This window comes from Ovis canadensis, chromosome 25 (assembly GCF_042477335.2).
Source record: "Ovis canadensis isolate MfBH-ARS-UI-01 breed Bighorn chromosome 25, ARS-UI_OviCan_v2, whole genome shotgun sequence".
NCBI classification, from domain to species: domain Eukaryota; kingdom Metazoa; phylum Chordata; class Mammalia; order Artiodactyla; family Bovidae; genus Ovis; species Ovis canadensis.
The window spans coordinates 56,740,204-56,766,207 of NC_091269.1; the positions used below are offsets into that span (position 1 = coordinate 56,740,204).

At 37.0% G+C, this 26,004-nt stretch overlaps 1 protein-coding gene across 10 annotated transcripts in view; it reads left to right on the forward strand.

Moving 5' to 3' along the window:
• CCSER2 (coiled-coil serine rich protein 2) overlaps positions 1-25,785 on the forward strand; it is a 162,716-nt gene extending 136,931 nt beyond the window's left edge. For 5 of the 10 annotated variants that reach the window (XR_011253067.1, XM_069572263.1, XM_069572265.1 and 2 more), the window contains 2 exons: positions 10,431-10,515; positions 21,027-21,982. Coding sequence is in view for 8 of the 10 variants with exons in the window: in XM_069572263.1 (XP_069428364.1) it covers positions 10,431-10,515; positions 21,027-21,121 (180 nt within the window). In the remaining 2 variants the exon portion in view is untranslated. Of the gene's footprint in view, positions 1-10,430; positions 10,516-21,026 lie in introns of all 10 variants that reach the window. The other 5 variants (XM_069572260.1, XM_069572262.1, XM_069572261.1 and 2 more) reach the window with 2 other exon arrangements.
• The last annotated feature ends 219 nt before the right edge of the window (positions 25,786-26,004 follow it).

The following is a 26,004-nucleotide window of genomic DNA, read 5'->3' on the forward strand; positions in this document are numbered from 1 at the left end:
ATTCCAGTTTTTGTTTTTGTACTAAGTCTGTGACATCTTGTGTGTATTTTACATTTATAACACGTTTCAAGTCAGAAACGTGTGTGCTTGGCCCCATGTAGTTGCTAGCATCCATATTGGACAGGGCCAGCTCTGTATGGAGGTCACTGGGTTTGTCTTTAAACCTGAACTAAGTAACAGGAATTGACCAAAAAAAAAAAACAAAACAGAAAAAACCATAGATCCATTTATTCATTAATTCAGGGAACTTTGACCAGTTTTTTCTGTGTTTCAATCCCAGCACTAAAGTCTTTGGATATTAAATGAAAGGTGTTGCCTGATTTTTGGCTTGTGATACTCATGGAGAGACAGCAAGATGTAAATCTGGTGGTAGGCCTTGTTTCTGGACCAGAGGAGGGTGGGCGTGTCTTCCGGATATGGGGGCTAGACCTTCTGACCCTCCAAGCTGCTTTCCTGCTGCCATGACTTCTGCAGCTTCAGTTCCGGGGTCGTGTATTCCAGCACTCACTGCGAGAACAGACCTATTCATCTGGGGACTTTTTCTTTCTTTGGTGATGCTGTCTTTTTGCTCAGAATTAAGTTTCCCACCCTTTGCTTATTAAAGCGTACATCCTCTAAGTTTCTAAGTTAAACTCTTCTCTACAAATTCTAGAAACACATCCAGTAGACGTGGAATCACGGGCAGCCGGCACACACTGTTTCTGAGTGCTGTGGCTTGGAGCTGCTCACATGTCTGTTGTCTCTGAACTTGGCTGGTCTCATTTAGTTAGTCATATTTTATAGCTATTTTAGTTGTTTTTAACTACTGAAAGGAATATATAACTTTCTTATATATAACTTGTATATATGTTTTATATATATATATACTTATATATATGACTTATATAACTGTCTTATATATTACTGAAAGGAATATATAACTTTGTGGAAATTAGTTTATAGAGTTGAGAAGGTCCTTAAACATATTTCCCTTCTCTCCCCAAGAAAATATGATCCTATCAATATAATTAGCATTTCAAATAATTCTCCGCTATGTTATCTACAGTGTGTTGCTTTTACTTCTCTATTTATGCTTTTAATTTTTATTTTAAATTCTTATAAATTCATAGGAAGTTGCAAAAATAGATCTATTTCTTTCACCCAGTATCTCACAGTAGTTACATTTTATATAACTGTAGTAGAGTATCAGAACCAGGAAGTTGACATTTAGAGTATGTACTATTGCATTTTATCACTTGTGTAGATTCCTACAATGACTGCCATATTTAAGGCACAGAATTATTGCACCACTACAAAGTTCTCCCTTGTGTGCTGCCTTTTAATGGTCATAGCCACTTCTTGCCTTTTCTAACCCCTGAAAACCACAGTGTTTTCCATATCTCTAATCTTGTCATTTCAAGAATTTTCTATAAATGGTATTATATAGTGTGTGAGCTTTTGAGACTGGCTTATTTCAACAAGCATAATACCCTGGAGACCCATCCAAGTAGTTGTGTCTATCAGTAATTTGCTCTTTATTGCCAAGCAGTATTCCATAGTAGGGATGTTCCAGTTTGTTTAACCATTCATCTATTGATAGATATTTTGGTAGTTCCCAGTTTTTCACTATTACAGATAAAGCGAATATTTGTGTTGATGTAAAATTTTTCATTTCTCTAGGATAAATGCCCAATAGTGTGATTTCTGGGTAATACTGTATCTGTATATTTAGTTTTCAGAGAAAGTGGCTAACTGTTTATCAGAGCATCTGTGCTGTTTTAGATTCTCATCAGTATTGTATGAGTGATCTGGTTTCTCTGTATCCTCATTAGCATTTAGTGTTGGTATTACTTTAATTTTAGCCATTCTGTGTAGTATGTAGGTATGTAGTTGATATCTCATTGTGATTTTAATTTGTATTTTCCTAATGGCTAATAGTGTTTGTCTTTTTGTGTGGTTATTAGCCATCATCCCTGAAGTGTCTCTTCAGATCTTTTATATAGTTTTTTTAATTGGATTTCTAATTGGATTGGATTTTTCTACTATTAAATATATACACTTTTTATATTCTTGATATGAGTCCTTTTTCAGGTATGTGGCTTGCGAGTTTTTATCCTCAATAGCTTGTTTTTTCATCCTATTGACAGTCTTTCATAGAGCATAAAATTTTAATTTTGATGAAGTTCAATTTATTAATGTGTTTTCCTTTTACAGATTGTGCTCCTTGTGTTATGTATAAACTCTTCTTGATGCCCAAGACACAGAAATTTTTTTCTTATAAAATGTTAAAATATTTATAGTCTAATATTTTGTATTTAAATCTATGATCTATTTGAGCTAATTTTTTGGTAGAATATGAGATTTAGATTCTAGCATAATAATAAGGTGCATTATTTTTCTATGAATATCTAGTTGCTTTGCACCATATGTTTAAAGACTCTCCTTGTTGAACTGCTGTTGTGCCATTGTCGAAAATCAGTTGACTGTGCTTGTGTGAATCTGCTTCTGGGTTCTCTGTTCCGCTGATCTGTGTGCTTGCTTCTTCACCAATACCATATTGTCTTGATTGCTATAACTGTGTTTGCTGTTGTTCAGTCGCTCAGTTTTGTCCGACTCGTTGCAACCCCAAGGACTGCAGCACATCAAGCTTCCCTGTCCTTCACCATATCCCAGAACTTGCTCAGACTCACGTCCATTGAATCAGTGATGCCATCCAACCATCTCGTCCTCTGTCATGCCTTCTCCTCCTCCCTTCAATCTTTCCCAGCATCAGGGTCTTTTCCAGTAAGTCAGTTCTTCACATCAGGTGGCCAAAGTATTGGAGTTTTAGCTTCATCCTCAGTCCTTCCAATGAAGGACTGATTTCCTTTAGGATGGACTGGTTGGATCTCCTTACTCTCTAAGGGACTCTCAAGAGTCTACTTCAACCACAGTTCAAAAGCATCAATTCTTCAACACTCACCCTTCTTTACGGCCTAAGTCTCACACTGTGGGCTTCCCTGGTGGCTCAGCTGGTAAAGAATCTGCCTACAATGCAGGAGACCTGGGTTTGATCCCTGGGTTGGGAAAATCCCTTGGAAAAGGGAAAGGCTACTCACTCCAATATTTTGGCCTGGACAGTTCCATGGACTGTATAGGCCATGGGCTTGCAAAGAGTCAGACATGACTGAGCGACTTTCACTCTCACACTATATAATAAGTCTTAAATTGAATACAGTGATTCATCCTACTTTATTATTATTATTTTAAAAAAATGTTGCCTTTTGATGTAATTTTAGAATAAGATTGTCTATATCTGAAAAAACAAATCTTGGCCAGGATTTTGAAGGAAATGTGTTAATACCTAAATAACATTTTGGAGAGAAGTAACATCTTTAATATGTTGAGGCTTCCAATCCATAACTAAAATATATCTCTCCATTAGTTTAAGACTTCTTTTGATTTCTTTCATTAGTTTTCAGAATACAAGTTCCTGTATATGTTCTTAGATTTATTATTTCATTTTTGAGTGATCATAGATGATATTATTATATTTTAAATTCCAGTTTCCATGTGTTCACTGTTGGTGTTTAGAAGCACAATTGATTTTTGTGTATTTATCTTGTATCCTGTGAACTTACTGAACTCACTTATTATTTCTGGGAGTTTTTCTTTAGATTGGAATTTTCTTTGTAGACCATCATGCCATCTACAAATAGGGATGCTTTTCTTTCTTTTTGATCTACATATCTTTATTTCCTTTTCTTGCATTATGCCACTGGCTAGAACTTCCAGTACTATGTTGAATAAGACTGGTGAGAGTGGGCATTCTTGCTTTGTTCTCGATCTAAGAGGGGGAGCACTCAGTCTTTCACTACTAAGTAAATTTTAGCTGTAGGTGTATCATAGTGGGAAGGCTGAGGAAATTTTCTTCTATTCCTGGTTTGCTGAGAGGTTTAATCATGAAATGTGTGCTGAACTTTGTTAAATGCTTTTGCTCTACTAGTATCATATGAGCATGTGATTTTTGCACTTTAGCCTGTTGATTGCATTGATTGATTTTTGAATAGTGGATCAGTCTGGATAACCTAAATCCTACTTGGTCATGGTGTAAAATTCTTTTATGTACACTATTTCTCAATTATATATGCTGGTCTTTTGTTAAAGATAGTTTACATCTATATTCATGACAGATAATGGTCTGTATTTTTTTCTTTTTTTGATGCTATTTTTGTCTGGTTTTGTGTTATTAGGTAATTCTGTCCTCATAAATGAGTTGAAAAGCATTCTTTCTTCTACTTTCTGGAAGAGATTGTGTAGAATTGTTATTAATTCTTTGAAATATTTGATAGCATTTGTCAGTGAAACCATCTGGGCTGGACAATTTCTTATTTGGCAGTTTTTAAATTGTTATAGACCTATTCAAATGATCTCTTTCATCTCAGATGAATTTTGATAGTGATTTTGAGGAATTAGTCCATTTCTTCTCAAATTTATGATGAAAAAGTTGTTCATAGTATTCGCTTGTCTTTTTCATGGCTGAGAGACCTATATTGATATCTCACCTGATTTTGTTAATTTGTGTCTTCTCTGTTTTTCTTTGTCAGCCTTTGGTGCGTTGATTTTATTGACTTTCTTGTTCTCTTAATTTTCTTTGTTCAGTTTCAGTACTTTCTATTCTTTGTTGTATTCTTCTTTCTACCTCTTTTTGGTTTATTTTGATCTTCACCCCCTCCCAAGTTTCTTCAGGTATGAAGTTTTAGCTTATGGATTTGACATTTATTTTTTTCTTTTTTTTTTTTTTGCAGCTTTTGAAATTTTGTCACTGAGTTAGCTGTGTGTTTTGCCAAAAGTTTTCACTTCTATCTCAAAGGATTTATTAACAAAATAAGCCACTCGTTATATACAGATACATAATATAAATATTCATTAGAGAGTTATCTAGCTTACTTTCAAAGGAATGATGCTAAAGCTGAAACTCCAGTACTTTGGCCACCTCATGTGAAGAGTTGACTCATTGGAAAAGACTTTGATGCTGGGAGGGATTGGGGCAGGAGAAGAAGGGGACAACTGAGGATGAGATGGCTGGATGGCATCACGGACTCGATGGACGCGAGTCTGAGTGAACTCCGGGAGTTGGTGATGGACAGGGAGGCCTGGCATGCTGCGATTCATGGGGTCGCAAAGAGTCGGACACGACTGAGCGACTGAACTGAACTGAACTGAATGTTAAAAGAGATATAGAAACAGCAGAGGATACATCACCGAATTGGGTTTTGACCAACATCCAGACTCAAACAGTGCTGTGAAGTCCTGTGTCACAGCACATTTGGAGTCCCATTTGGGAAAAGGTCCCAGGCAACACGTCTGCTCTGTGGGTGAGACTTAAGATTGCAGTTCAGGGTTCCTGTTTATAATCCCAGGGTGCAAACTTATATCATCATCCATCAATCTGTGACCAAATTGGAGCTCTCGTTTCATATTAATGCTGTTTTGTTGTGTAGAACTTGCAATGTAGTTAAGCCTGGGACTTGGTTGGCCAGGCCCCCTCCAGAGGCTCAAGAATCTCAAGATTTCTCCCCCATCTTAACTGTGGTGCTGCAAGTCTTCACTCACAGCAGGCAGTCACCCACAGTCACTCCCAGTCAGGGCAGAGTCCAGGCAGGTCAGAGGCAGGGTCAGAGGCCTGCTCTGCTCTGTCTCTGAAGCCTAAGCAAGACTGTTCATTTGATTTCCCTACCACTGAGTCCTGCAGCTTCTGATATTGTGTCCCTGCTTTAGCTGTATCCTACAGCTTTCGATAATATGTATTTACTTTTGTATTCATATGTGTGTGTTTTTTTTTTTAATTTTCCTTGAGAGGAGGTATTTGACCCATGAATTACATTGTTTAGTATCTGAGTGTTTGGAAATTTTCCTGTCATCTTTCTGTTACTGATTTCTCCTTTGATTCCTTTATGCTCAGAGAACACATTCTGTGTAATTTCAGTTCTTTTAGGTTTGTTGTGGTTTATTTCATGGCCTAGGGTATGGTCTGTTTTGGTAAATGTCCTGTGGACTCTTGAAAATAATATGTATTTTGTTGTTAGATGGAGCATTCTACAAATGTTGAGTAGACCCTGTTTGCTGACGGGGTCCTTGGATTCTTCCACATCATTGCTGATTTCATTGTCTGGTGGTTTTCTCGGCTGCTGAGAGAGAAGTGTGGGACTCTCCGTCTGTAATTTGGAATTCTGTCTTTCTCACTTCAGTTGTGTCGGTTTTGTTCCATGCACAGTTGGTGTGTACACATTTAGGCTTGTTCTGTCTTCTGGGTGGATTGATTCTTTCATCATTTCATAAGGTCCATCTCTATGTGGTAATTTGCTCTGAATCCTTCTTTATCTGATATTAATATGGCCACTCTTGCTTTTTAAAAAAATTTTTTTGCCTGATATATACTTTTACTATTTTACTTTAAAATACTTACACTTTTATATATAAGGTGGATTTCCTGTATGCAGCATATAGTTGGGTCATGATTTTTTTTAATCCATTCTGCCAATCTGTCTTTCCATTTGTGTCTGAGCACCCTTTATATGAATGGAATTAATTGATAACGTTAGGGCTTAAGTCTACCATTTCTTTGGCTTCATCTTTTTTCCTCTCTTTTATTTTCCGTTTTCTTGCCTTTCTCTGTGTTATTTTTAGTTCTTTTAGAATGCCATTTTGACTTATATGTAGTGCTTTGAGTGTATCTCCTTATAGAGAAATATTATGGTTGTTCTTGGTATTATGTTATATATATATATGTATAACTTTGTGTGGTATATTTACTAAGCATAGAAATCTTACTTTCATTAGGTCTCTTCTCCCCATTTATAATATACATATTTTAAATATTTCCTGTACTTAAGAACTTGCTAACTGAAAGGACCACAAACTGTACAGAGGCAAAAAGACAGTTTATTGGGGAGGGGGGCGGTCTTCAGAGTTGCAGTTTGGTGGTCACAGATTTCTAGAGGAAATGAGAATACTATCCCACTGGAGAAAAATGGGCAGAGGTTTTCATAGGAAAAAGATGGAAGTTAATGAAAAGTTATTTACTGAGAGTTTGTACTGAAAGTTAAAATTATTCTATACATACAATAGGGTTATGGAACGAATCTCATTCATTATGAGGGAAAAGTATGTTTTCTTTAGTTCAGAAGATGACCAGTTCTCAGCGTTATTCTTCTCTTTTAGCAACTATTCGGCAGTTTAAATTTAGGATCTGCAGCAGGAGTCTAGCATGTGCAGGAAACATAGATTAGAGGTCCTCAGGTCACATCGCCATCAAACCTGACAGAGGTCATTTCACAAACTCCAGAAGACATTGGTGGTAGGGCCCGTGAGGGTGGGAGCCTGGGTTTCCCCGTTGGTCCCTTCTAGTGGGGACAGGCGTGCTAGAGCCACTGTGTGTCCCGTGGCGCTTCGCAGTTTATTGTGCACAGGTGTGTATTGCCAGGCCACCTCTTTCCTGCTCCTTTGGCAGGGTGCAGCTTTTCCTTGAGACTTTGGTGATTTTGTTTATGTGTGTGCCCATTGGCATTTCCAGTTGCTGGCTTCTTCATCACCTATTCTGGGATACATTTGCGGGGGGCGGGGGTAACCAGGGAATTTTCTACGATGTTTTTTTTTTTTTTTTTGGAGAGTTGAATTTCCAGGACCCTAGCTTGTCTGTCTTCTCAACTATACCTTTCAGAGTTCTTTGTTTTAGATTTAATGTCTAGAGTTTTTAGCTGTACTTTGCAGAAGAAAAAGGAGAGTGTATTTGTTACATCTTGTGTGGAACTAGAATTCTAGCTTCTATTAAATTTTAATCATAGTATATTACTTTGATTCTGTGAAAGTCAAGAAGATATAGTTGACACCAAGAAAAGTAAGTAAGCTATTATTATTATGGTGGTTACCTTTAATAGAAGAATAAGGAAAATACTCAAATCAACATAATGAAAAGAGGAAGAAAAATTCTGTGAGACAAGTGTCCACCAAGAGATATGGATGCTTATAAACAAAATGATCATAATTTATTTAGGTAGGATCAGAAAAAGCTTTTACAAAATGGTTTCAAATGGATTGGGAAGGCTGGATAGGATTATGACAGCTAGGGTTTTGGAAGTGAAAGGAAGCATTTTTAAGTGGCAAAAATAGAACAAGTAATGTTCTTTGCCTTTTTAGGTAGAAAGTCAAATGTTTGACAGCTATTCAGTCAGCTTAATAGAGGAGTGCCCCTTGGCAGTCACAGGCAGAACTGTTTTTATGTATTATTCACAAGATTCTCTCTTTCTCCTCCTCATGCTCAGGTCCATCCCAGAGATCATGATTTGTTGGTCTTGGGGGAATTAAGAATGGGTATCATTGTGTTTGTTTTTTTAAGAGAGACAATTAAAACAAAGTTGATTGTTTTAAGTGCTATATAAATAGAGTTAAGGAATCATAATGATTGTGGAGTGAGGATATGGAGCAACTGAATCATAACAACTAAAAGTGAGAAGTTCATTCAGGCAGTTATAACAGAATACCATAGACTGACTGGCTTATAAACAATAGAAATTTATTTCTTACAGTTTTGGAGGCTGGTAGTTCCAAGATCAAGGTACCTGCCTGCTTCCAGATCGTGGACAGTTGACTTTTCCCTGTGTCCTCACATGGGGAAGGGACGAGGGAGTTCTCTGTGATTTCTTTCACAGGGTGCTAATCTGGCTCATGAGGGTTCCACCCTCGTGACCTAATCACCACCCAAAGGCCCACCTCCAAACCATCACCCTGGGGCAGTAGGTTTCAGCATGTGAAACTTGGGAGTAGGGACGCAAATTCCAGCCCTGCATCTTACAAATGAAAGCTGAGATTTAGCGATCAATGGCTTTCTCAGGGTTACAGGGCTCTCCTAGGAGGTATGGGGGAAAACACAGTTCCCTGATTCCCAGTGGATACTATTTCCATAAACCTCCAGAGAGAACTTCTTTGAGAGGGAATCTCTTGACTGCTGGTTTAGCTTGTATACAAAATCCTTACCTGAAAGTTTCTTTAGCCAGTGCAGTGAGTAGAAGCTGACTCTGCTGAAACCCACAGGGAGGAAGGGCATGTTCCTTCTTGGCTGTGGACTTGCTTTGTGTAAATGTTTTGGGTCAAAACATCTCTTCAGCACCAAAATGGAGTTCTCAAGTAACATCTGTGGAGAGTGCCTGAGGTCATCACCCTATTAAATATTTTCTAATCTATTTCTAAAAATATCCATTGCTAAATTAGTGGAGAAATTACAATAACTTCAAAAGACAGGATCTCTATTTACTAGGATACTCTAAAGATTGTTAATTGTATTAGTTTCTTATGGCTGTTTGTTACCTTAATCAGCATAGAAAATGATCTTCTCTTTTGGTTTTTGCTTTATGGTGAGCAATGTAGAATTACTCACAGATTTAAATAAGTGTTTGATCATACTGAACCATAGCCAAGGAATGCTGGTATAGGGGTGGAAATAAGTTTTCTATTTGGACCTGAATGTTCCTGAAATCTCTAAACATCAGTAAAATACACTTGCAATCCTCTAGTACTTCATTTTCATATCAAATGAATTGGTGTGAAGAATTATGCACACTTTCTTTTTGCAAATTGAGCCAGTGGTGTTTACGGGCTCATTTTTCTTGATGCTATCATGAGTGTTTCTGTAGTTTAAATGTGTCTCATCAGTGAGGAGGCAAGAAACAGAGAGACATGAGACCCAATCTGGTTCTATTTGTGTGAACAAATTCCCTCTAGAAGACCCAGTTTTACCTGGAACTTGAGGAAATTGAAGTAAATGACATTTCAGTTGTATTCCAGTTCATAAGCTGATAAAAATAAGAAAAGCTAAGAAGCCACAAGTTTTTAAAATTGAAGGTCCGCATGTGTGGCCCGTGGCCTGTCTGTCACGTTCTTGGTACAGTGCTCAGTCTTACAACTTCCTGAGTCTTCTGAGCGCTCTGGTGGTTCCACTGTCTTCACTAATGTTCTTTATTTTTCTTGCTAATCCTTTGAAAACCTAGGATTTAAAAAAGAAATAAGTTTTTGAATGGTAATTTTTAATTGCCTGATTTACTATTGATGCAATTTCTGTGTGTTTAACCCCTAAAGTCTGTCTTCCCTTTTAAGTGCTTTCATTTTTGCAAAAAAACTGTAATGTACTACTTTAAAAAGAGATATATAAGCGGATAAATGTTTACCAAAAAAATATATTACTTCATATGCATTAACCATAAATGTTAGAGGAAATAATTTTTTCTTCATATATGAAAAATAACTAGGTTTGGATTAAGATATAATTTTAGTAATTTGGGCTGCCTGTATTTTAAAAAATGGAATCCGTCTTTTCATTAACACTGTTGTTGTTTTTTTTAAAGTATGACTGTGGTGTCTCAATGTTTTGGTTCCCTTTTTTATTATGCCTCCCACCCCCGTCTCTCTCTGCACAGGGTGGGTATTCTGCTCCCTCCTTCTCTCCTTGGCAGGGCTCCTTCCAAGGGATCCCACGGACTGTTCCGCCGCACCGCAGACAGAGTGAGTCTGTGTCTCTCACTCCTACCCTGCTCTGCTTCCCGTTCACGTGTCCCCTTTCTGCATGACCTTCCCTCCCCAGCACCTCCTCTCTGTCCAGAGTGATCTGCAGGCACGTGCTAAACCAGCACTCCCTGGGCTCTCCTCTCTTAATTAACATTTCCTACATCTGCATGTGAACAGACTTTTCCACATAGAGCCTCAGGAAAGCTGTCTGAAGTTACTGTTGTTCTAATGCCGTTTAAACCTGTTGCCAGTGGCGCTATACCTACCGACATGCATCTGTCTTTAATGTATTTTCTCTTTTCATGACCTTGAGATAATATGAATAAAGCTTGTTTTTTAAATATAGTCATGTTAAACATGTACACTCTAAATGCAGTGGTATAATGGACAGATGCATATTGTTTAGGGAGCAGGCTTACTAGACCATTGCACATTTCTTTAAATATTTCCTAATCAAAAGGCTTTGATTGCGTTTCACTGTTTTCTAATACAGAAATCTTTTAAGTCATTTAAAGGGTGTTTTTAAATAACTAATATGTCTTTATAATTTATCAGCCGCTTTACAGTACAGAAGAAATGACTTTTGAATATGCATGGTTTACTAACGTTTCTAATGATTTAGTAATTGTTTGACTTAAAAAAAATCTTTGTTTACATTGAATCTGCTTTCCAAAACAGTGTTTATTTGTGTTATATACTTACCTGGTAAGTTGATTATATTTTATCTTTTTTGAAAAGTCACCAAGAAAAGCTAATATTAATGAAAAATATATTTAAATATTGTCAGTCACAGTCACTTTTATGCTTTCTCCATGGATTTGCCCTAATTTTTAATTCATATCAATTTTTTCATAAATTATCCTTACCTAAATAATGTGAAGTATCAAAGATCTAAAAGGGGGGAATTTTAAGCAGTTAAAATTTTTAAATGTGATTTATTCAAATAAAATTTTATTTCTTGAATTAGCCAATAGGAAGTAGCAACATGAATTTGAGACAAGGCTTGAAATGTGTGTTTTGGGCATTATGCCTTTCCTTCCCTTCTGCACTTTTTAAAGAATAGTGGGATGGAGTTTGCATAGGCTTTCATATCAAGCTGTTAAGCAGCAAGTTAATTTGTTCAAAGCATTCCTCCCTTCTCCTCCTTTCCCATCTCCCACCACCTTTGTAAATACTCCTTTTTACTTCCCTTGCTTCAATTAAGTTGCTTTCTTTTCTCCTCTAAAGATTGCTAGCACACAAAGAATTATACTAAATTGCTAGTGAACTAATGTGAATTTCAAAGGGCAGTGTTAATAATGTATTCTTAGGCAGTAGCTGCTATACTCCATGGTTGGCAGATTTACTCAGAAGGACACACCAACCTTGGATTTTCTGAAGCCCCCTCTTAGTCCCCATTCTTTTACCCACTGTTTTTCTCTTCTATTCTCCTTCCTCTTATCTAGATGCAGTATGTAATTGGAGTTTGCAGTTAACTATTCAGTATTACAGATAGTTGTAGATTTATTTTTTAAAACAGGTTTCCCAAAGCACCCATTTCGCCAGTTTCTTATCTGCATACCTTTAGAGATTTCTTGTCCCTCACCTGAGTCATTGGCCCTCCATTTCCAAATGCTTCTTTCTCCTTTGGATTTAGAGCTAATTTTTAAATTTCTAACTGTGAAGCAACACTGTTCTTCCATACTACTATTAAGATTTGTCTTTCTAGCTTTTCTGTAGATCAAACCTCCTTTCTCTGCATCTCCAAGTTAGCAAAAAGAAAGTTTGGTTCTCCAGCATTTGAATGTGTTGGCCTCAATATACATTGAGTCTTTCTCTTGATCATTTGAGACCTTTAGGGCTCTGTGGAAAGTGACAGAGGACTTGTTCACAGCCTTTTGACGGCTCTTCTTGAGCTTTGAAGGTTCCTTTAAAGGAAATATGTATCAACTACTACATTATTTGAATTTACCCTGAGAACAGCTTACGGGAATATAAAAATAATAAGTATAAAATAATAATATTATTATTATGTACTGAGAAAATAATAGAGGAGAAGGTTGTGAAACAATGGATAAATCCGGTGGTTTTCCAGAGAGTTTGGGAATAGGTCTCCCCTTTTCCTACACTAAACTGCTCATGTAGTCAGTGATACAGTACAGTATTTGTCTCCACATTTCATCAGTATGTAGCTTCCAGCGCTGAGTTTTGGAGAGGTTAATTCTGTAAGTGATGGCATGTAGTTAGTTGAGAGAGTTCTCCTACATTATTGTATTTCAGTAGTAAGTTCTTTCTGATGCCCTCCTGAACATTAGCTTAAGCAAACTGCCTTTTTTGGTAAATGCAGAAGCCAGGTAAGCTTGGCTTATTAGTTTTCAGTAAGATAGTCTGTGTTTGGTTTTGTATTTTAAAATGTGTAAGAGCGGTGGACCTAACACAGGCATAAGGGTTAGCTTGTCATAGATGTCGCAGAGCATGAAATACCTGAGGGTTAGGGGACTGTTTAGCTCTGATAACTCTAGAAAGCTGGCTAAGGGTGTTCTTGGTTAATTTAAGAATACCTCCAAAAAAGATAAAGGAGATAAACAGAAGATAAAGGAGATAAACAGAAGATAAAGGAGATAAAAGGAAAATCCTGCTCTTTTGTTTGTCTTTTTTTACCCCCTCAGGAAATTTTGACTTATATTTCTTTTCTCAGGTATATTACCAATCTAAACTTGATGATGCTTGTCTTCCAGTTTCAAATTAACTTTTGTCTAGGTTAGAAAATATCCTCATTTAGACATTCCAAGGTCTTCCTGTTGTCAGTAGGCACTTCAGCTTTTATCCAGATTGACTTATCAGCTGGCGTTAGTTTAGTATTTCTAATTTCCAACTGTGTAAAAGTAGAAATGATAGTTTTATGTGTATGTGTATAAAAGTTTATATATATATATGTAAAACCTACTTCACAGTATGAAAATTTAATAAAATGATAACTTTTGGCAAGTAAAAGTCTTAATAGTAATCTGAAATAACTGTTCTTGCCAGAGCATACTGCTCCTAGAAATACTTGACTCTTAAAAAAGTGTATTGAATACAGCCTATTTCTTATCATGGCTAAAGAGACTTTTAAAATTTGCTCTTTAACACCTTCCTTGAAAGAATTTAGAAATCTTACTACCTTTAGCTTCCATGTGCAGTAACTTAAATTGGAAGAAAAAAGATACTTTTAAGCAACAGAAGTCATTAATAATGTTTACATATTAAAAGCCCTATTAAGCCCAAAGTTTCATTTTAAAAAACTTTCATTGAAGTACAGTTGGTTTACAATGTGTGTTTAGTTTCTGCTGTACAACAGAGGGACTCACTTATACATATATATTATTTTATTTTTTTTGACTATGACTTATCACAGGATATTAAATATAGTTCCCTGAGCTGTACAGTAGGACCTTGTTGTTTATCCATCTTATATATATAATAGTTTGCATCTGCTAATCCCAAACTCCCAATCCAGACCAGTAGTTTCTTGATTTAGTGTTACCTGGCTTGTAAATTTATATAGTAATTATAATTAATTATACTCATCAGAATTATGTTAAGAATAAAAATTATATTGTCTTATATTTTTCTCCTCCTCTTATAACCTTCAATGGTTGTTTTACAAACCTTTTTTGACAACTGACACAAGTTCATTTTACATCATAACCCAGTATGTATTTATTGAATGAAACTATACAACCCAGTATATGCATCTGTGTATATTTAAAATTCAGATAAAAGAGTCATAAAATATTACTTTCTCTTAGGACGTTTGATATGCTCATATTTTCAGTTTTGTTTTTCTTTTTTCCATATAGTGTTATCTGAGCATTTTTCATACAGTAAATATTTCTTGAAAACATCATTTTAATGACTACATGGTAATATGTTATCATGTGATGTGCTCAATTGTTTTCCTGTTGTTTGGCAGCGGTACTATTTCCATTTCCCCCTATTAAATAGAGACACTGGAGAGATTGCTGTAGTGCAGTTCATTCTTGTGTACAGATCAGCGCTAGCACTAGAAGGATGGTTGTTAAAGGGCATGTGCTTTTCAGAATGCTCGATCAGTATTGCTGAGCTGACAGACATGTTCACGAGGTATATCTTAACCTGGCTCAGTCCGATCGGCTTTACCATGTGACTGTAATCGATTTTATATGTAAAGATAGCATCTCAGTGCTTTAATGAGAAATGAGCTCGGAGAGTGACTTTTCATAAAAATAAAATATTTGTCAGTGAAGTAGAAAAGGGTAGTAACTCAGTAAAAACAGAACAATTTGATTTTACAGCAGGCTATTTTTTTTAAAATGTAGATAATTTAGAATATGTGTCCACTGTGTCCATTTTTGCAGCTAGTTCAAGTGCATATTAGTCATTGGTTAATTGACTAGAAATGTGCATCAAACATGGTCCTGGAAGCTGCCCTGTAAACGTCAGCATGGGTTAGTTTCTTTCTCAACAGCTTGCAGTTATGAGAAACAAAGCCGTTGCTGTTGTCTGTGTAAGCCATTTATAATCCGCAGATTCTGCGGTGGTTTTGTTAGCTGTGTTTGTTGCCTTGTCGTAGTGCCTGCAGCCCCCTACTCTGGATAAGTATACCATGCGTATTGATCACCAGTGGAATTGTCCTATTATGATGTTTAGTTTTTTATTTTTTTCCTGAAGTATTATGCATCCCAGAGGTAGATTCTGATGGGTTTTACATCTCAGAGATGTAAACTCATGAAATTTAGGCATCTCATACTGATTATGCCTGTGTGGTAAATGGCTTAAGTCACTATTATTCACCTTGTTAATTTTTAAAAGCTGTTAACTGGTTAACTTAAAAAAGCCATTGAACTCCTTATTTCAAAAAGTGCTTATTTTTAATTTGTATTTATCAGTCAGGTATCTTCCTTAAGTTCTCTTGAGATTTGGGGACATTATTCTAGGGAATAAGACATTCCTGGTCTCCCCAAATCCCTGAAAACTTTGATTGGGTTCATGTGAATTATAGAGCAGAATTCATTGGACCCAGTTATGCTAGGGATCCAGTCCTGTCTTCCATCTCTCTAGTGATGTATGGAGCCTTGCTTATAATGTGTAACATCATATTTAAGACATACATGAAGATCAGATTAATCTTTTATTGCCCATTAATGCAGCAGCAGTAAACTGAGTTGTGTTTGCAATATGCAAGACTCTGAAGTTATTAAAAATAATTTCTACTTCCTTTATAAGGGATTACATGCAGTTAAACCCTTTTAGATCTTTGGAGTATGAATATTAATTGTGTCAAAATTCTTTACAGTATTTTATTTGTGTAAGATTCTTCACGTGATTCCTTTTAAGGGTAAGAAGTTTATATATACACTGTGCTATGGATAGGAATATTTGTATTAACTTATAAACCACTTCAGCAAGTATAAATCTATTAAGATATTTTTTCATTTTATAGAAATACATTAAACTAATGCCTGAAAAAATACAGCAAAAGCAAATACTGTTGGCTGCTGCCCAGTCACGGCAGTCCCTTGGTGTTGCGTGTGGTCTCTGACACCATTGTCCTGTCTTTTTCTTGTCTCTGCTCTCCCATTATGCTATTGGCAAGGAGTTGAGAAGTTAGTCCATTACTTCTCTGACAAAGCGTGGTACAGTACAATTTCAGATTTTTTCCTACCACCTTCCTCATTGTCACTTTTTTCTCCCCCAGTTTGCATGATGCATGTCAGAGCCTGCATGAAATTACAGGCATGTTACAAGTGGCTCTATTACCATCTTCCTTTTAATGTTTAAAATGTATTCAGTATTGATAATAAAGTTATATGTACGAAGGGAAAATAATATTAGGTAATTCCTGTGTATGTTGTGTGGTAGCATTATTATGCTTTAGGACATTTTCTTCTTTCTATCTTACCTAGTTTGACATACTTTTATTCCATCAGGACTTGATATTTCTAGCTGCCCTCTTACTATTGGTGACTTTAGAACATGAATGTTTACAGAAACTGATATGACTTTTTCCTTATGTTAAAATGCTCGAAATCTTGGAAGTGGTATGAAACAGAGGTGAAAAGTTTTTCTTAGTGATGTGTGCTGATCTGCATTTCCTTGTGTTCAGTGTGTTTCCTCCAGTGGATCACTTGGAACCACTTTTTCCTGGAAATACTGCTTCACACTGTGGCTTGAGTTTGGTATCTGAGCATTTTCCTGTGTAGGACAGATCAGCTAAGAAGGCAATAGGGCATCATCTAAGAGTTAATACCTGAATGTTGGTATTGAATCTGCCTTTTGAGTTTTTAAAATAATCAGCTGGCTATATTGCATATTCTGAGAGTCTGTGAGCTCGTTGTACTTAACTCAGTATACATAGAATAGTGGAGCTTCCCAGGTGGCTCATTGGTACAGAGTCCGCCTGTCAAGCAGGAGACATGGGTTCAGTCTCTGGGTTGGGAAGATCCCCTGGAGGAGGAAATGGCAACCATTCCATTGCTTAGAAAATCCCATGGACAGAGGAGCCTGGCGGGCTGCAGTCCAGAGTCTGGTGTGACTGGGTGAGTGAGCACGCGCACACACAGGAGAGTCAAGCTTCAGTGCTGCATTTTAAATTCTCTGTCAGTTCAAATGCTGGCTTTGCTGTTTGCCAAAGTGTATGAATTTGAATAACTACTTAATTTCATTTAACCTCAGTTTACTCATTTACAAAAAGATTATACTTTCCACCTAGGGTCTTATGATAATCCGAGATCATGCAAGCTATTTAGAGTTTAGCTGTCTACCACTGGGAAGAAGGGAAACCCTTCTTTTACAGTCTGAAGTATGTTTCTCAAGTATTTGGAATGTGTCAGGCATTATATTGATACTGAGTATTGTATGCCTGTTATCATTGTGATTAACAGCAATTCACTGAGGTGTAGGTACTGATGTTATCCTCATTTTACAAGTTATGAAATTCCATCTCAGAGGAGTAAGATAATTTACCCAGTATCTCACTGATAGATTGAGAAGCCAGAACTTAAACCCGGATCAGTATGTCTTCAGAAACTAAGTGGTTCACTACTGCGTTGCACTGGCTCGTTCATATAGCCACATGTAAATTCTCTCTAAATGTTGAATTGCCTTGCATTTCCTAGCTTTGGTTTATCTCCAGGAGGGCACTGGAGGATCTGTGTCCTATCAGATATGCCTCCTGTATATGACCAACATTATTAAAATATGTATTTAGATTCTAGAAACCTTGAAATCTGTAACAGCTAGTTTATTATAATACTATTACAGAATTTGCTTTCCCCCCAATCCAGACCTAGCTACTAAAGGGCCATAGCTTGAATTAATCATTTTCATACCTTTTAACAATCATAAGTGACATTTATTGAGCAATTTTGACATGTACTGGGAGGTTCTATCCTGTGTTTTACATGTTATAGTCATTTTAAATTATTAGAATTAGAAATGGAAAATAGTTGAATGCTTGTTAATATAGTTTCCCTAACACATTTCATCTAGAAATGTCTAGTCGCCAACTAAAAAGCACCTCTGGCATAGCTGGTAAGTCACTATTGGGGGTGCAGGTCATATGGGAGGTGCTGTGTTCAAGTCAACATGTAATGAATCCTTCAGGCTGTGCTTCTAAACTTGAATCATTAAGCTGACCCCAAACTTAGAGAACACATTTTTTAAATTATAAAATTTCTTGTCCATTAGTGTTTTTTAAAAAATTTGTTTAAATTAGTGCTGTAATAATAATGGTAATAAATGGTAATAATAATAAATGGTAATTTATTATCAAAGAGGCAATTTTGGAATGTACTATTTATTGATAGTTATTTATCCATTTATCCTATAAATATATATTTAATCCCCATTATGTGGGCTTCCCAGGTGACGCTTGTAAAGAACTGCCTGCCAGTGCAGGAGACACAGTAGACGTGGGTTCGATCCCTGGGTCAGGTAGATCCCCTGGAGGAGGAAATGGCAACCCACTCCAGTACTCTGGCCTGGAGAATCCCATGGACAGAGGAGCCTGGCGGGCTGCAGTCCAGAGTCACACGAAGTTGGATGTAACTGAAGCGACTTGCAAACATGCATGCACATGTGCAAAGTACTGAGGATGCCGACTATAGCAACAAAAAAATACGAGTCAAGCATGGTGCATGCTCTGAGGAGCTCATAGTCTTTGGTTATCTTTGTAAGCAGCACAGAACAGACTTTTAAGATTAACATTGAAGATGCCTGTCAGCCCCTTGCATAGTTACTTGGTAGTGCGTATTGCTGGCACTTTTGACCTTAACATCTGTAGCCGCTGCATTTGAGAATTCTCAGAATAGTGCGTTGAAGTGTATGTATTCAGCTACTGAAGTAAGACTTGAAGTAGCTGAGTCCAGTTAGAAGCACTGAGCTCTTTCAGTCTAGGAATGGGTCTCCATTTTTAAACTTTAGTAACCAACTTTTCTATAAATTATAAGGATGGAGTACTAAAGCTCTACTTATTTATGACTACAGGGAGTTTCCTGAAATCCCCCAGGAGTAGGGGGAATTGGTCCTGCCCTCTGAGTCTTGTGGGCTGCTGAGGCTGTGCAATGAAAGGACTGCTGGGCAGCTTACGCAGAGGTCATTTGTTTCTGGATACAGGGTGGTATCCCATCTTTCATCTTCAAGGCCAGAAACCTGGAACTCACCTTGAACTTCTCTGTTTTACCTTCAAAATCTTTTTCAATCCTCTCCCCCCCCCTTTTTTTAAACTAATATCCTAATTTAAAACCCATATATTAATAATTCACCTGGGTGTTGGCAGTGGCATACCGTCTGGGTGTTCTGCTTGGCAGTCCCCTTCTGTCACCTTCCTCACTGACTCCACCAGAATGATGCTGTAAGGACACTGGGTGTTAGGATTCCTCTGCTTAAAATGCCTCAATGTCTCCCATCACCTACTTGTACAGAGTCAAGACTGCTCAGCCTGTTGTGAGTTCCTTTATGAGCTGACCCTTCCCCACACCTTCTCACCAGCACTGTGCTTGCCAATTCAGTCTAACAATTTGAAGTTGCTGGAACATATCAGCCTTTTTTTGCCTTTGTATTTCACATGTTCTGGCCCTCTACCCTGACTGTTTTTCCCTTTCTGTCTTCTTGGCAAACTCCTGCTCTTCTTAAAACTCAGTTCAGATGTTGGTATTTCTTGGATGCCTTCTGTGACCTCTCTAATCAGGCATATGTTTTGCTTCTACATGTTGTTATCCTTGAGACAGGGTCTCATCTTTTGTTTACCTGACTCTTTCTCGTGAGGCCTTTCAACCACAGGAACGGCATTGTGTTCAGGTTCATATTTTCCTGTACCTGCTACAGTGAGTGACATGTCAGACATTTTTAAAAAAGAATGTATGGGAGTGTGTGTGTGTGTGCGTGCATTCAAAACATCTACAGCAACCATCCCTGTATCATGACAGGACCAATAGGCTTTGCCCCATATGCTTTAACTATTTGGGCCATAGAAAGATAACTTTAAAAGTGATATTTTCTTTACCGACTGCCCAAAAGTAATAGAAATTGTATATTTCCCGTGACTTGTATAGAGTATAATCATGCAGTGGGCTCCAGAGAAGTGTGTGCAAGGCATGTCAGCCTTAAGAACTTTTCTGTTGTAGGCTTCTGAGCTTTAGTTCAGGTTACAGACAATTTGAAATCTGTTTTACTCTCAGACATCATTCAAAAAAGCTGACTATTTTTAATTTTATTAATGGACATTTATTCCTGGGGAGGGTAAATCCATTTTTCACTTATTGGCCATAACGGAGCCATAGTTGATCCCTCAAATGGCAGTGAGACAGAACAAATGAGCTGTGAAAGCCTTTCATTCTGAAACTTTTCAGTAAGAATGCTAAAAGTAACTTAATATTAGCTTAAGACGTTGACCTATTTTTGTGTAAGTGATTAGAATTTCATATCAACTTGGAATATAATCTTCATTCTAAATTGTGTTTATCTGCGGGTAATTTTAATTCTCAATTAAAATTTAGAGTTACAGCACCTGACATTTTTAAATTAATACTTCTTCTAACAAAGTGTTTCGAAGTGGAATAGAGCTTTCCTTTAAAACAAAAAACTTTAAAATCGATAATATTCTGAAATTCTTAGTTACTGTCTGCATGTTTTATGGAGATCAAACCAAATGACTATATAGAAATCATTCTGTCAAGCTCTCTTTATATATAAAGTTTTAAATAAGTAATGAATCAAGATAGGAATCTCTTTTCTTCAATAAGCCAGTGCTTTAATATTCTTCTTTTACCCTGTTTGATTTGGATCTTGTTTAGTGTTTACTGCTTGTACCGTGTTTTGTTTACATCATCACTCATATGTGTCTCATCAATTACTTGAATATTACAGCTTATTTTTTAATTAAAAAAAACCCACATGCTTCTCATATTAAAACATAGTAAGTGCCAGCACAGCCTAATTGGAACATATTAATTCTGGGTGGTGTTTCTAAAATGAATTGTTGCTAATGTTGTTTTTAATTTTAATAGCCTCAAGTACTACAGCCTTCCAGCAGCCTTCCCAGACCCACAGACCACACCCAGGGAAAATTAGTAAAGCCGCAACATACCGAGGCCCACAGTGAGTGCACAGTCCAGGGCACACATCAGGGTGTTGTACCTCCAGATGAAAGCTTTACACACGGCTCGCAACAAGAAAGCAGCAACGGTCTGGAAGACCAGCCTTTTTCATCAAGCCCGGAATTCACTAAGGATGTGGTGAAGAGTACGCCTTCTGAAGCAAACTTGAACACGACCTTGAATGCTCAAGAGCCTTATCATCTGGCAAATAATCAAATCAGTGACATGCAGTTTGTGCCCACTTCTCTTCAGACACTTCCCCAGTCAAGTACAGATGACCAGGCTAAGAAAGTTGGAAGAAATCAGTCTTCTCCAGAGGGCTACACATCTCAGCCCAAGTCCTCGCAGCTTTTTAAGCCACCCATCTTGAATTCTTTGGTATCGCCTCCAGTTCCTGAAACATCTCCAAATAGGACTCCCACTTATAAGAAGTCACCAGTAATCACACAGTGTAATTCCGCAAAACTCCAGCCAACATCTAGTCAAACAAATCTTGCAAGTAATCCAAATCCAAAAGCGTCAAAGCTCCGTCCCCCTTCTGGCTCTTTCAAACAAAAACACGTAAGCAGCCCCCGACTAGAGCCTCAAAACTTCCAGGCCAAGACAAGCATCCCAAGGCCACTAATAAGAAGAAAAGAAATCATGCAGACTCCTAGTGACAATTTGAATTCTGGGGATTGTTTGGCCTCTAATCAATACTCTCGTCTTCCTAAACCAAAGATACATTAAGTGCATAGCCATCACCTGCCAATTTGTTTTTTTAAAAAAACAATCTGTTCCGTAATAGCTTTATGTGTGCAGTTTGCTACCACGATGGAGGTTCCATTGAAAGCTTGCAAATCTTAAAATTAAAACATGGAAGCTTCTACTGGTTTGGCTCTTCTGTTTTGTATCCTGGTTGAAGTACATACTGTTTGAGCATATTTGTCTCAGGTAAACACGAAAGTTTGCTTACTCACTCAGAGGTCTACAGAAGGCTCTGACCATGGCATCCATTCCTCTGCACATCAGAAACTTCATAACATTCTGCTTAGCAGCCAGCAGATGTGCTTGCTGACGTAGTCCCTTTAGGGTCTGTATTAATTGTGGTTCTCAGAGCCTCACCCTTTTCCATTTGTCCCTCTGTGAATATGGTTATTATTTTAACTGGAGATTTGGTGATAAGGAAAGATGATAGTCTGTAAGCAGAGTTCTGGCCAGTGATGTGTATATTTTAAAGGTCTATGCAAAAGCTCTGTGATGAATAAAGGAGATTAGGCTTTTAATGGGAAGTTAATGTAAGTTTTATTTTTCCTTGTTATAGTCTCAGTATTTATTTATTTACCAGACAAATTCTCCTGGCTAAAGCTCTTCATATTATATATATAAAAACCAATTATATGTTGCTTTTACATCTTGTTAAACACACACACACAGATTCACACGTAATTTGTATTTGTTTTTGTTACTGGATAAATTTTGGAAGGCTTGAGTGAAGATCCACCTGAAACCTGACCTAAAGATACATTCATTTGTAACATATGTTGGTGCTAGAGTTTTGCTGGTAATTCCATTTTGAATCCTATAGGCTTATGGATCCATGCTAGCTGTTCTGAGGTTCCACAGTATATATTTTAAATTAAGTCTTTATTGTAATATTTATATTTATTGACTTTCTGCTAATATCCGAAGACTGGAATAATGGACTTGAAATGTTTGCACAGAACTTTGAGGGGATATAAATGTCTCATACGTGGGGATTTAAAACTATTTTCTATAGCAAAATGAGTTAAAATATTTTGAGTATAATTATAAATTTAAGTAAGACTATCTTGAGAAAACCAGAATTCGTAATAGTTGTGTTCTTCTGAGTTTTCCAGGTTTTCCTTTTATGTTGGTGTGTATTTGAAAAGTAGATTTGGGAAGAAAAATGAAATTGGAAAGGGGAAATTGTGTTTTATTAAAACGTATTAAAAGATATTTCAATGGCAATATGCTTATTTATTTTAATGTGCTAGGAAGGCAGCTGCAGAACTGCCAAGGGACCATACACGTTAACCTGACATCCTGTGACCGCTCGTTGGGTGGTTCAGTCAATGTGCCCTCCTGTTCTCCCAAATCATGGTGTCGCTGGGTTGTTCATCTGCTGCTGCTTTCATTAGGGTTAATGTCTTTCAGACAGACAGTATTTGCAAAGTCAATTTTTGTTGTGATTAGTTGACCAAAAATTTATCAAAAGGGATCATGGCCAAAAAGTCAGTCACTCAAATTTCTAGGGATCCCTTTACAAAATGTACATTGCCCCATTTTAGAGAAAGAACACAGCAAGACCTCTAGTGGGAATTCGAAAAGAGGTGTTCACTGCCATGTGACGCAGTCATCCCTTCCCTGTCAGGGAACCATTCGAGTAGGCTTGCCACTTCACCAGATAACCAGCCCTTCTTGGACTTGGTAATAGGTGAGCAACCCAAGTCTCGAATCAGGCTCTCATCCGACAGCACTTCTGCCAGAGAAGCACTAGTTTAGAAAGTTTTCACGTAATGCAGGTATTGTTACTATGCTAAGTGATGAGGTGTATCAGGAAGGCTCTTGTTGTTACTTCATAGAGCAAGCAGTCGTAGCTGAAGCTGGAAGTGGGTACGTGTGGTCTTTCATTCTGAGGACGAAAGAATACTGTTCCCAGATAGTTCAAATGAGGTGTTTCCCCAAACTAGAACATACTGATTAATAGGTTTGGTTTATTTGGAAATAGAACCAAACTCTTGAGAAATGTTACCTTTATCTTTAGGGACAATTTTTAAAAATATTTACTTTAACCCCTTAGTCTGAGGGTAATGTCTTTTGTGTATTAAAATGTTGACTCCTGCCGGATGTTTATTCTAACCCTTTTCCTGGTCTGTTTTTTATTCCTGATGAAATTGCAGAAATATTAATCCATTGGTTCAATTTCTGTGTACCTTTGTTGAGCCTTAATCATGGCAAAAGGCTCATCAGTGTAATTATGAAGCATACTATTATATATGAGAAAAAAATCTAGGATGCTTGCACAAAACAACAAAGTATTTGCCTGCAGTTTTCTTTAAAAACTGCCAGAATATTATGCTAGTCTGCTCCTTAGTAAATGTTAAGTCGGAAATGAGGTGGGCAGTAGCTCACCTGAATAGTCAGAAATTTCTGTCTCAGATTTGGCTTGACCTCTCTGTCATGCTTCTGTAAGTCAGCTCTGTGCCAAATCCCTCTCCAGAGGAACTCAGATCTCTTTTTCCCTTGGTTCTTGTGATTTTGGTGAATATGGTTGCAGTGTATGAATTTTTAATCTTGAGGAAGAAGTTTTTATGGGTTGTTAAGTTTCACATTTGTGAAAGAGGAAAATAGAGTATGTGGAATTATATATTTCGCTGTTAATGGGATGCATATCAAATTCCTTAAAGACAGCGTGGCCTAAGGAGTTCATCAGTACAGATGCAGATGATTTTAAAGGCGCTAAAGAAGTATATAGTTAATAATCATTTTAGAATGTTTCTGATAACTGAGACCCTCTAGCTTTTTTCTTTAGGAGTCTCATTTTAATTTGTGCAATATCTTCAGGCATACAACTACTGTCCATTGTATTTATATAGATATTAGAGAACCTTACTAAGTATTTTAACAAGTAAAAATCTGAATATGAGAGAAACTATCAGATTTGCACTTTAAATGAGCTTAATTGCTTGGAGTTGTGCCTGAAATATCGAAATGCCTCCTACTGGGTGTGGCTTTCTTTGTTGAAATGAATTTCTCTATAATTGTTGCTGTTCGAAGTACAGCCTTTCACAGTTGTATTCTAAGCATGTCACTTTTTCCATTAAAGCACTAAGTTCTTTGAATGTCTCATTGTCCCACTAAGTATTTTACTCAGACGCATCAAAGAGAACACAGTCCCCCTATAGCTGTCACTTCTAAATCTTCCTGTAGCATAGATGGTACAACAGACACAGAGACACACTCTTCATTTCTGAGCGGAATTGTCACGATGGTTTCCTGGTCTCTGGGGCACTGAGGATGGAATTTGGAATCACCAAACACGCTTGCAATGGAGAGCAATAGACTGCAGCATAGTTTCGGTTTACTCAATCTTAAGTTTTCGTGCTTTTGAATTAGTTGGCGTAGTTACGTTTGCATGCTTATCCATACATTTGAACATTAATTATAGCTGTAATACAAATACCTGATGTTTTTCCTTGGGGATGATGGCCTTGCTATTTTTCTTAATTCTGATGCCTGAATTATATTTTAAAATTTTCTTTTCACACCTCCCTTCGATTTTTCTGCTGCAGCAATTTGAAAGAGTATGTTTGGATAAATGATTATGATGGTGAGCACCAATCTACAACTATGCTGTTAAGTAAAGATACATTGTATGTTTTAACCTCATTGGGGGAAAGCTACCCACTTTCTCCTTGGTAAAGCATCACCACAGCAAAGGAAAACTGACCCTAAGAATTTAAAATCTCTTAATCATTGCTGACTAAGAACACCACAGTCTTTACTATCTGCAGTATTGTTTTTCCCATTGACTTAAAAAACCAGTTCAGAGTAAATACTGTATATTAGAATTTGCTTGTAAAATGAATTATAAAAACTGGATGTAAAGTCTCTTTCCTGAAAATGTTGGCATAGTAAATAAAAATAAAATTCATAATTATAAAAATTTCCTTGTCTTTCTCAACATTGATGTCCACAATGTACTTTTTCTCATACCTTTTTTCCACAAAGATCTAAAATGTTCGTTTGGTTGATCTTTTTTTTTTTTTCCAAACTCTGTATTATTTCACACATGCCCTTTGACATATACATCACATTCCCAGCCCTCACTGAGTAAAAGCGATAAATAAATAATAAATTAATAATTTATTTCATTTTCCAATTT